Genomic DNA, 12,201 nt, shown 5'->3' on the forward strand with positions numbered 1-12,201 from the left:
AGAGTAGACGTTCAATAAACATTTGTAGAGCTCAAAGGTAATATTTCTTGATTTTCAGAAGAAATTGGTAGTGCTTTGTAGAAATCAGGAAAATGACTCCAGCTTGAACGGCTGGGTAAAAGAATGGGAATAGGTGCCTTTTGCTTAGATAGGGAATTCTAGAGATGAGCAATTCTGACCGCCCAATCTGACATCTAAGTCTCACATATATGTTATCCTATACCAAGAATATGCAAATGATCTACTACAGATGGAATGATCATTGATTTCCAAGCAAGGAGAGTGGTAAATTCTTTTCACTCACTGGCAAGACACAGACAAAAATGGCTACAGAACAAAGGGGTGCTAACTGACCTACATTGAGTAATAACATGTTCTAACCAGCTCAAAAGAAACAGAGAACTAGATCCAGAACTGCCATGCTGAAGTATAAACATCCACATCCCTGGGACATAAAAGGTAGAACTCTTGTGAAACTAATAAATTCAAAGTACCAAAACCAGGAAAATATATAACCTTATTAATTCTATCATGGTGCATCAAAGAAGCATAGATAGGAAAAAATGAGTTAATTCATTTTATATTTACAAATTCAATAGGAAGATAGATAGAAAGCACCCACTGTGTGCCAATAATTCTTCTAAACGCTAGGGAAACATTAATGAGCAAACAAACAAAAATCCCTGCCTTGGTGGGAGAGATAGACATAACATGTAAGTACACTATCAACACTAATAAAAGAGAAAAATGGTAATTGGCGTACGAGCTACCCTTTTCATTGGCTAATCAGGGCTATATGCAAATTACCTGCCAACTAAGATTGGCAGTTAACTGCCAACTAAGATTGGCAGTTAACTGCCAACAAGATGGCGGTTAATTTGCATACGTAGGCACAATGCAGGGAGGCGAAAGGGAAAGCAGGAAGAACCCCCTGCCACTGACAGTGATCAGAAACCCAGGGGGGAGCTAAGAGCTGGGGGGCAGGGCAAAGGCGGCCCTGGGGCCGCCTTTGCCCTGCCCCCCAGCCATGATCGGAGAATCAGGTGCCTTTTCCGCCCTGGCCAGTGATAGCAGGAAGTAGGGGTGGAGCCAGCAATGGGAGCTGGGCACGGTTGAAGCTGGCAGTCCCGGGAGCTAGGGGTCCCTTGCCTGGGCCTAAAGCGAAGCCCACGATCGCGGGGCCGCTGCAGCTGAGGGTCCCCGCTGCCCGGGCCGGACGCCTAGGCCAGAGGCGTCAGGCCTGGGCAAGGGGCCGATCCTGCGATTGGAGGGTGGTGGGGGTCAACGCCTGAGGGCTCCCAGTATGTGAGAGGGGGCAGGCTGGGCTGAGGGACACTCCCCCCACACACACACCCAGTGCACGAATTTCGTGCACCGGGCCCCTAGTTAAATATAATGAAGTTGATAGGTACCATGGAAAGGAAACTGTAGTAAGGGCAGGGAGGGGATGAGTTGGGATGTGAAACGGAGCAGTCAGAGTAGGCTCCATTGAGAAGGTGACAGTTGAGCAAAGATCAAAGAGGTGAAGGAGTTAGCCATGTGATGTCTGGGGATGAGGGGACAGCCAGTGCAACAGCAAGTAGGCCAGTATGGCTGGAATGAAGAGAGCAAGAAGGAGAGAATAGAAAATGAGGTCACTGGGGTGCTAGAGCACATAGGGCCTAGGTAGGCCATTTTAAGGAGGACTTTGGCTCCCATGCTAAGTGAAATAGGGAGCTATTTTGAGCAATGATGTGACTTACATTTTAAGTAAGTAAGCAAAAACAACAGCTTTAACCTCCATCCCTGCATCTTTCTCCCCAGGGAAACCAACTTCCAATCAGGAGATTCTTTTAGGTGGGCACTACACAAGGGTGAGAGGTGCATTTCTTGTATGTTGTCCTGTGGACCCAACTCAAATAGTTTGAGATTTAAGACTAATTGGAAATCACCCATAAAGGTTATTCCTAGACTGATTCGTATTTCAGTCAAGTTACAGTCTGACCTATGTTGCATAACGCATCTTCCTTTTGCATTGGCCTAACTTCCATGAAGTCAAGCTGATGACTGGACTGCATTCTCCAGACAAGCTCAGAGTGCCTTGAACAATACATCGTTTTCTAGGTTGAGGCCAATAATGTTCAATAGCCTTCAACATCAAGAATTAGACACAATTCTCTAGCTCAAAGCCATTTGTCCTTCATCGAAAAGCTCCCATTTTAATCTGTTTTGTACTTACAAATGGATGTGATCACTATTCTTGCCACACAACCTAAGTCTCTAAAATAATCTACAATAATAAAAGCATAATATGCTAATTAGGCTGGACAATCTTCCAGATGAAGCCGGGGCTGCAAGGGAAGCCCAGGTCCCGGGTGCCAGAGGGAAGCCGGTACTGGCAGCCAAGGGAAGGCAGGCCTACTCTTGCATGGATTTTGTGCATCGGGCTTCTAGTAAATATATAATGTGGGCCACATATGTAATTTAAAATTTTCTTTTTTTAATTGATTTATTTAGGTAGAGAGAGGAAAGGAGTGAGAGAGGAAAAAAACACTGATTTCATTGCTTCTTGTATGTGACCGGAGATCAAATTAGCAACCATGCATATAGGGACAACGCTCTAACCAACTGAACTATCCTGCCAGATGCAATTTTAAATTTTCTAGTTGTCATATTAAAAAGGTAAAAAGACATTGGTTAAATTAATTTTAGAAATATATTTTGTTTAACCTAATGTATTCAAAATATTAACAAGTGATCAATATAAAATACTAATGAGATATTTTACATTCTTATTTTATATTGAGTGTTGAAATCTGGGATGTTATTTTATATTCAGAGCACATTTCAAATAGACTAGCCACATACCAAGCGCTCAATGGCTACTTCGTATTAGATAGAATAGCTCTAACTCATCAGGGTGCTGTATTCTAAACTTCGTTCTGTAGCATACTGATTTTGTGGAATGCTCATATCACATTTTATTAACTTGCCTCACATTTTTCCACATTTCAAAGATGTCTTCAACTAGGATGCATCTTCCAATCAACTAAAAGTAATAGCATTGTTTTCTTCCTTATCAGTACATAAAATAAACACCCTACAATCAATGGTATCATAATTCTATGCATGTCGTTCTAATACAAAAAAGAATTCCAAAGTCAATAAGTTTTAGAAAAGCTGAGTAAAACGAAGTTAAACAGGTTTGTTTATGATAAGACACCCAGAGCTTTTAATATTGTAATATGAATTGTTAATATCCAAAAGAGAGAGATGCATGTAGCTTAGATGTAGCTTCTCCTCACCCCACCCCAAACACCTACATGATGCTTTTAACACTAAGTACCTATGGGTACCTTGTGGAAATCTATTTCACAATATGAAATACTTTTTACCAATCAATGTAGGCGAAGGACTTCTCGTAGGCTGAAGAAAGGGGTCACTGGAAGCACTGGACGTGTTCAGGAAAGAACCCAGCAAGTCTGGACCTGATGGTTTAGAAGGTGCTCCAAATGGGTCAAAGGCGGCACCTAGAAAATAAAAGAGAAATGTGTTTGTCCTATGAGTTCGTTCATTCAATAAATATTGAAGAGTTATCACTATTTCTAGGCCCTAGGCCAAGTACTTGAAAAATCAAGATGATTCCTGCCTCCTGGGCTATTCCACGGGCCCATCCTATCCTTAAATGTCCCCCAGGGCTAACAAAAGTTTGTTAATGAACTAAGAGGATGCGAACAAAGTGGGCAGCTGAGGTTTCCAGCAACAATGCAACATTTCTTAGGATTCATGTTGCCCTTCATAAAGAATACCCCAGCTGATCCTCAATACCTCTGTCTTCTATCAGACAGAAGTGGTGTTATTTTCATTATATAGACAAGGAAACTGAGGTTTAGAAAGCCCAATATCAAGGAAATAATAGGGCTGACATTCGGGCTCAAGTCTTCTGACTCCAAATTCCAGGAATTTCCCAAAGGCATCTCACATTTCTCAAGGTGTAAAATGAATGTGACTGAAACCATGCAGAGCTGCATGTATGTAATTGCCCTTTAATATCTCAGTATTGGACAAGGAATAAAATTCCCTTTAGCGCCTTATATTGAGATGTCACTTCCTATTCTGTAAGTCTCACACTAGTGAATTAATTGCTTCCTGGAGTGGAACTGACCTGGTTAGGAATGGACAACTAGAATCAAACAAGTTAACGAATAAATCCCACTCTTAAAGCCCAGGCAGGATATATGGTTTGATGAGTTCAGCTATGACTTCATTGCTACAATGTTCTCCTATAATCAGCTGGGCAATGAATTAACCTTGTGCAGCACCAGTAAATCAAGCATCTGTCAGGCATTCTGTTACACAATGTATATCCCTTATCATTTAATACTCACTAAACTTTATCTCTTTTATAAAATGAGAACACCAGATTTATAGCGTAACTATAAGAGGACACTGAATTAATCCCTCTACATCTAAGTTTAATGCCAACTGGTGTAGGATGCTAAAATCTTCTATTACTTGGTACCCTTTTAATGGCAACTTATGTTAAATTAGAGGCATTCTCCATTACTAAAAGTGAACTCCCCAACACTACAAGACAAGAGCTCAAAATTTAGTCTTTACAACAATGCTGATAGGTAAATATTAACCCCCTATATAACCAAGAAAATTAAGGTTTTATTAATAAGGCTACACAGATGGTTAAGTGTCAGTCCTGGGATTCAAATCCAGGCCTTTAACTCTGGACTGTGTTCTTTCTACTTCCTCTTAGGAGACAGAATACTTGCGTTCTAGATCTGGGTTTGCCACCAATCAGCTGTGTATCCTTGGACAAGTCAATCAGTATACACAGGCCTCAATTTCATTGTCGGCAACCTGAGGCACAGATTTATCTAATGTGCCAGAAGGCCCTTCTATTTCTGACAATGGGACAGAACTATCTGCATAGGACTACGATGGATTAAATCATCAAAAGTCACACAAGATGCACCATCTTAAGGATCTTGGGGAATTTTTTATTTCCTGATAGAACTTTTATTCACTCTGGTGAGTAAGAACTGGATGGAAGGGAGTGAAGTAGAGAGGAAATATCCTGAGATTCAGGGCACCTCACATCCGGGCTCTACCAATAACATGTAGGAACCTGAGCCCTAGCCCCTACATTCTATGATTCTGAGGCTCACTCTTACAAAGAATGCCTCCAGCTGAACTGCCATGAATCAACACCTGCCCAAGCCCTCTGAGAACTGAAGGGTAAGCTTGGGAAAGAAAGGTCCCACAGGTTACCATGTGCCTGGAATGTTCAGACATTTCCCTTTCCTCTTCCTAATGTGCTGTTACCTTGGTAACAAGGGGCAGAGGTTCTTAGCTATAAAGGACCTCCGCTTACTCAACTACACTGTCTTATAAAATGTCAAAACATGTGGATGTCCAGTCACAGGAAGGTGGAGTCTGTAGCAATGAGCAAGGCGAAGCTACCTGAGCCACATGGGCCTCCAGCTCCTTACCTGACTCCAATAGCTCTGCTACAGCCGGCTGTGCTGCAGGCATGAGTCCCTCAAATATGCCTTGAAGTAGCCAAGTACTTCTCTGCACAGCCAAAGTGTATTCAGAAAACTACAATTCCAGGAAGGCATTACAGGGAAAAAAAACTGAGGGAAAGCTCTGGAGACAAATGGCCTAATTTTGGAACCTGGCCCGATCCATTACTAACTGGATAAAAAAATGGTATGCTACTAATCTGACTCTAAGCCTCTATTTCCTCAACTATGAAGGAGAGATAATGACAGCATCTAATTACTGGTTTTTTTATAAGAATTGAATCAATGTTTAGTGTTAAATTCCATGTAAATACCCCACCATCATTAGCAATAATAATTCATCAATCTACATCTGCATGCTCAGGTATTAAAGCCCTAAAAAAATTAAAGTAGGGGTGAGAAGCCCAAATATTCACTCTTACCCTTTCCTGCCTTTTATTTCCTCTTGTGTTCCCCATTTAAATAAATATATAAACTTCTGGGGAACATTCAGGGAGACTAGAAACGTCTAGCTTATTAGGAAGGTTCAATTCTACCTACTTGGCCCAAAGGTTAGATTTCAAAACTGTACAGTGCAGCATGGAAAATTTTACCTTCTCCCACTCGTAGGGTTGGAGACGCAGAGGTGGAGGTGGCAGACCGGCGTGGTGTTGATTGGGCAGATGCAGGTCCACTTGGATGAAACACGTCTTCCACCCCGGACTGTCCAGCCTGGGCAGGGCCGGCCGCACCTGCAGCCCCAAACAGGTCACTGAGCAGATCAGAATTGGTGGGAGGAGCCACTGGTGAGGAGAAGTTCTTACTCACTGTAGACCCTTCCAAGCCCAGAAGGTCCACGTCCTCGGGGGGAGGAGGGGCAGCGGGCTCCTGCTGCTTTCTGCTGGGCTTTTTGGTTTCACGGTGCTTGTCATCGCTGGCATTGCCGTGGGGACTGGAAAGGGTCAGAAGTTCGTCGTCTGACTGCTCACTTTCCTGATTCACGAGGGCAGCGTGGTCCTCCTCACAGAATGATTTCTCTGATTTCTGATCTAAGAAAGGCCAGTATGACAACAAATGGTTAGCTACTGGCCACAGCCTTGCTGTCATTGTTGGTTTTTTAATAATTTATATATATATATATATCCTCCAGAAAGAGAGAAGGAACAGCTCTGAGCAAACAATGCTTTCAGACCCTTCCCAATGGAAAGCTTGATGTACTTCACATGACATTCAGTGATCACTTGTTGAACATCTACGAGTCCAGTACAGCACTGGGGTGAAGAGCAGAAACTCTGGAGCCAGATAACGGGGATTTGGATCCCAGCTCCACTACGTACTGGCTCTGTGACACTCAGAAAGTTGCTTTACTTCTCAGTGCCTCCGTTTCCCTCTCAGCAAAATGGGGGTAATAAATACTACCTAACTCACATGGCTGCTGTGAGAGTCACATGACATGATATACATATAGGAAGTGCTCAGATCAACAGAAAGTAATATGTGTTTATAGCGTTTCTTATTAATAATAATTATTATTATTGTTATTAGCTTCCAGGCACTATGCTAGGTGCTTTGAAAAAAAATTGCTCCTATTTCTGTGCTGACTCCATTGTTTTTTACTTTTCCCTGTGGCCTGTAGCCGAAAGCAAGGCCTTTCTCCCCCAGTCTGGAGCAGAAGTGAACCACACACCTAATGAAGGAATAGAGGGAATGGCTCTGCTTAGGATGGTCCTTACACCAACCTGAAAGGTACTTTCAGCATAAAATAGGCAGCAGGAAAGAGGCATCTTCCGGGGAAGGAATAGAGATGCTGGTGAGTGACTTTCCGGCCCTCCTTGAGACAGCTCCTCCTATGGAACTTTATCATTTAATGTCAGATAGATAGATCCACATTCAAATTAAGTAGATGCACATCCCTCATCCCCAATTCCAAAATGCAAAAAGCTATGAAAAGGGAAAGGTTTTTCCTAAGTTTGGTGCAACCTAAGTTGGTAGAAAAATATGACCAGACCTGATGTGAAAGTATTTATAATCTCCATTTATTTCACTCAGGGTTACTATTTCTATGTTTCACTGCAGGAGTGTTAGTACGTTTGATTACAAGTTGTTGTCAGAGATGCCCCTGGGAATGCTAAGTCATATACAACGTATGTACCATGTCACCTCACTAAAATCCAAAAAATTCTGCATTCCTAAACACACCTGGCTCTGCAAAGTCAGGAAAAGAAATTGTGCGTGTGTGCTATTTCAGAGCCTGACAGGAATGATTTCTAGATTACTTACTAAAATTGCAGTAGAGAGGTAAACATGGAGTTTTATTGAAAGCCCTTGTGTGATAAAACAAGATATGGGGGAACCAAGAGGGAGCTCGGCCATCTACCTGAGGTCTAGATTTCCCAAGTTATCCATTTTTTTAATGTTATTGGTCCTATTTCTGAATATAAGCCTTTCAATTCAAAGAAATTCTATGAACAATTTTTTCACCAAACACGGGAAATTCTGTGTAGGCAATGGGAAAAATATCTTATGTTCACACAGCCAGCTGAGGAGGGTCCATCAAGAAAATTGTAAGTAGACTATTGCCAAAACCAGTTTCCTACCCATTTCATATTATTGCAGTTAATTTCAGCACACTCTAAAGCAAGGATTGAGACAGCATAGGGACTTGGGCCTGGGGCCAAAGGAATGCCAGATAGCCAGAAAGAACACCGTATAAAATAACCACATAAATGCAACCATCCCTCCACTTCCTTGCAGATATGGAAACCCCTGTTCCACATGCACAATTAAGATCTGACCACTATATAACCTTCCTAGAGTGGCAGCAGTGAGCAACACCACCTTCTTGCCCTAAGGAGCAAATTACTGCTAAGCAACCCAAAGGAATGAAGAAGTGGTTGGGCCCTGACATAGAAAAAATCATGCCTTGCCCAACTTTTATGCATGCCCACTTTATCCACTTCTTATTAAAAACAACCCAACAAAGCCACTTGCGGTGCCAGTTGGGAACCCTGTGCTATCTCCCTCACACCTGGTGCAAGTCCAATAAAATTTGGGAATATCTCAGGTGGTTCCTTTTTATTTCCATCTCGGGGAACCCAAGAACCCCAGCTGGTAACAGGATGGCAGATGGGTATCGATTAGAATGCCAATCTACTGATGGCAGTAATTTGAAGTATTATGTTAGAAAGGTTCTGAAACATCTCCAGGTTCAGCAGAAAATGATACTGTGGTGGAGCCCGATTTCTGCCATGGTTGTTACAGCAAGTAGCAAGTATGGGCCAAGTGTTTGCCTTCCCGACACCAGGGAAGCTCAGTTCTGCCCCACTAATGGTTAGAGCCCTCTGGGGGCAATGCCAGATTTTATATTTTTAGAATATTAGCTGAGGGCAGGAGATAGAGTTAATTTGTGTGTCAGCAGAGTAAAAGGAGATCCTAAAAAAGATCATGCTTATTTGTAAAGCCAGGAAAAATGTGATCCAAAATACTGCGTTGAGAGAAAAGGTAGCATTCGGCTCAAAATAGCCTTTTGCATCAGTCTGAGCATTTATGGTCTTGAAAGGAGAGAAGCTGCCTGACCTAAAAAAGGCATGAGTCAAGAGAGTGTCAGATAAGGAGGAGCGTGGATGACTGCGAAGTGCTGCTTTACTTTAGGCTGCTTGGCGAACTCATCCCCTTTACAAAAGAACCAGGTGGCAATCACCTAACTGTGTAAGTTGAAAGAAAGGCTTGCACGTACCTTGCCAACAGAGAGTGGAAAAGAAGCCACCTTGCCCAAAATGCCTGGGGTTGTCTGGAGGGATATCTATTGGAGCCTGTCCTGCAAGACAAAAGGCCATGCAGAGTCAATGAAACACAGGAAATAAGCCAACGTGATAAATAACACCAACACCGAGCCTTCATGCTGAAAACAAAGCCATATCAGGTGGCTTATACCTCCTAAGACCAGAGTATCTTGGTGTTCCTGGTGAGAAGAGAAGAGGATGCTGGGATTGACATCCTTCGTGCAGTAATGTTCCCAGGGTGGGGTTAAGTCGACCACTTTGTCTTGGGGCTGTAGTTCTACATCCAGAGTCACCTGAAATAGTTGAGGATATTTTTCTGGTACATCACATGCATCCAACTCAGGCCTAAATAGGGAAGTAAAAGAATAAGATCAGTGAAAAACAAATGGAACCAGTACGATGTTCAGCACAAGACCCAGTGGAGGTTGACTCCTGGGTTAACCCGGAGACTCATTTCTAGGGAAAACGCAATCATTAACCAGATAAATTACTTCACTGGTCTGAGCCTCAGTTTCCTCCTCTAGAGAAAAGAGGAGAATAGTGCCTACTCAAAGAACTTGGATACTACTACATGTGAAAGCATTCCAGTAGGCAGGGGTGATACATACAGCCAGTATGCACCAGCATGGCCAAATCAGTTATTAAAAGAGTGAAACAGGCTCAAGGCCACCACCCTGAGCTCTTGAACGCCTATCCCAACCCAGCATCAGCCACCGCCCTCCACCCCCCGAGTTCTCTAGACCACACTATAATACAGCAACTAAGGGTTAATGTCTGGCACAGGGGGGTCTCCCAGGACCCTGCTTCAATGCTGTGATCTGAAGGGCTAGCCAGTCTGAAGGGCTATCATTCATATCATACTACTGATGACACTGCCACCCCTGTTGAAAAACACAAAGGACGCGCAGATGCAAAGGATGACAGCACTGATATTTTATGCCCTCTCTTGTTCCCCCTTGTTCCTTCACTTGGAATTTTAGGCCTTCCTATCTGGAGTCTCTTGAACAATTTGTGGTCAAGACAAATCAAAACACCAGCCTTGCCCTGGCCAGTGCTGCTCAGTTGGTTGAGCATCCTCCCATGCACCAAGAAGTCACCAGTTTGATTTCCAGTGTGGGCACATGCTCAGGTTATGGGCTTGATTCCCAGTAGGGGGCATGCAGGGGGCACTCGTTCACATCAATGTCTCTCTCTCTCTCTCTCTCTCTCTCTCTCTCTCTCTCTCTCTCTCTCTCTCTCTCTCTCTCTTTAAAAAAGTAAAAAGAAACACAGAAAATCAATGCCAGCCTCTCTGTGCTGCTAAGCTACACTCCACAGTCCGGCAGCAGTTTCAGCCCTGCAGCAAAGCACAAATGAGCCTTGAGTAACTGGCCCCCAGCACTTCACAGCTGTGCGGATTGAAAGGGGTTTCAGCCCGAGCAGCACTCACTTGGTGAACTTTAAAACTGTGGTTTCCAGTGGTATGAATCCAGTATGAAACTGAAGCTGGAATATTTGAGTGTTGGTCACCTAAGGATACATGAGAGAAGCACATTTCAATCCATCAGTAGAAAGGGAATCAGATCAAAAGGTTATATTCTGAGGAGCCATGCACCTCCAACTGTTTCTAAGTCTGAACCTTTTTTCACTCTGAATGTTAAATGACCTCCCCATTTGGAACAGGCCTAGCTTTATTTCTAGCCTCTCCTCTCCATGAGCTCTGTCCAGGCAAGCCGTTTCCTCATCTGCGAATGCCCCACGTTCTTGCACACTGCTATGCTTTGACTCATTCTATTCCTTCCATCCAGCATACCCCTGCTCCAACCTGATAAACTCAACCTTCACAGCCTAGCTTGGATGGTCATAGCCCCTCTGTAGCCTTTCTGGGCCACCACTGGCTAAAACAACTGCTCCCATTAGAGCATCTAATGCAACCTCTAATATGGCAGTGGACGTCTGTACATGTGTGAATTTCCCCTGCTTGGCTAAGTTTTCTAAAGGCAGGGACACAGTCTTATTCTTCTCAGTCCTAAACTCCTAGGCAATAACTGGTACAGTGCATGCACTTAGCAAATATTTGATGAATTAAAAATGCAATTACTTGCAGTAATATCCCAAAAGTGGCACTCACCTGAATGCCCATCAACTGATGAAGAGATTAATAAAAAGCAGTATAGTCATATAATGGAATATTATTTGGCCATAAAAAGGAATGAAGTACTTGGGTGGGTGGGAAGAGATCAACCACGGAATTTGTATGCATATATGTATAACACGTGGACACAGACAATAGGGTGGCGGAGGCTTGGGGAAGGGGGTGGGAGCGGGCAATAAGGGGTCAGTGGGAGAAAAAAAGGACATATGTAATACTTTCAACAATAAATATTTAAAAGTAAATGAAGAAATAAAAAGGGATGAAGTACTAATACATGCTATAACATAAATGAACTTCAAAAGCATTATGCTTAGTGAAAAGAGCCAGTCACAAAAGACCATATGTTGCATGATTTTATTTATATGAAATGTCCAAAATAGACAAATCCATGGAGACCGAAAGAAGAATAATGATGGCCTAGGGCAGTGGTCGGCAAACTGCGGCTCGCGAGCCACATGCGGCTCTTTGGCCCCTTGAGTGTGGCTCTTCCACAAAATACTGACTTCTGCGCATGGGCCAGGAAGTTTCAATCACACTGTACGTGCGCGCCCACACGTGGTATTTTGTGGAAGAGCCACACTCAAGGGGCCAAAGAGCCGCATGTGGCTCGCGAGCCGCAGTTTGCCAACCACGGGCCTAGGGGATGGAGGAAGAGGAATGGGCAGTGACTGCTAATAGTATAGGGTTTCCTTTGGGGGTGACAAAAATGTTCTGGATTTAGACAGTACTGGTGGTTGCACAACTCTTTGAAAATACTAAAAGCAACTGCATTGTACGCTTTAAAAGAGTG

General features: G+C 43.2%; 1 protein-coding gene across 7 annotated transcripts in view; it reads right to left on the reverse strand.

Annotated features, from left to right (window-relative positions):
• The window catches only part of DNAJC6 (DnaJ heat shock protein family (Hsp40) member C6), a 130,189-nt gene that overhangs the window by 17,690 nt on the left and 100,298 nt on the right, over positions 1–12,201 (reverse strand). For 6 of the 7 annotated variants that reach the window (XM_059689277.1, XM_059689280.1, XM_059689281.1 and 3 more), the window contains 5 exons: positions 10,707–10,786; positions 9,429–9,622; positions 9,232–9,312; positions 6,110–6,544; positions 3,375–3,509 (listed from right to left, as the gene is read on the reverse strand). In XM_059689277.1, coding sequence (XP_059545260.1) covers positions 3,375–3,509; positions 6,110–6,544; positions 9,232–9,312; positions 9,429–9,622; positions 10,707–10,786 — 925 coding nt within the window. The remainder of the gene's footprint in view (positions 1–3,374; positions 3,510–6,109; positions 6,545–9,231; positions 9,313–9,428; positions 9,623–10,706; positions 10,787–12,201) is intronic. The other variant, XM_059689279.1, reaches the window with a different exon arrangement.

The sequence above is a fragment of the Myotis daubentonii genome, chromosome 3 (assembly GCF_963259705.1).
Source record: "Myotis daubentonii chromosome 3, mMyoDau2.1, whole genome shotgun sequence".
NCBI lineage: Eukaryota > Metazoa > Chordata > Mammalia > Chiroptera > Vespertilionidae > Myotis > Myotis daubentonii.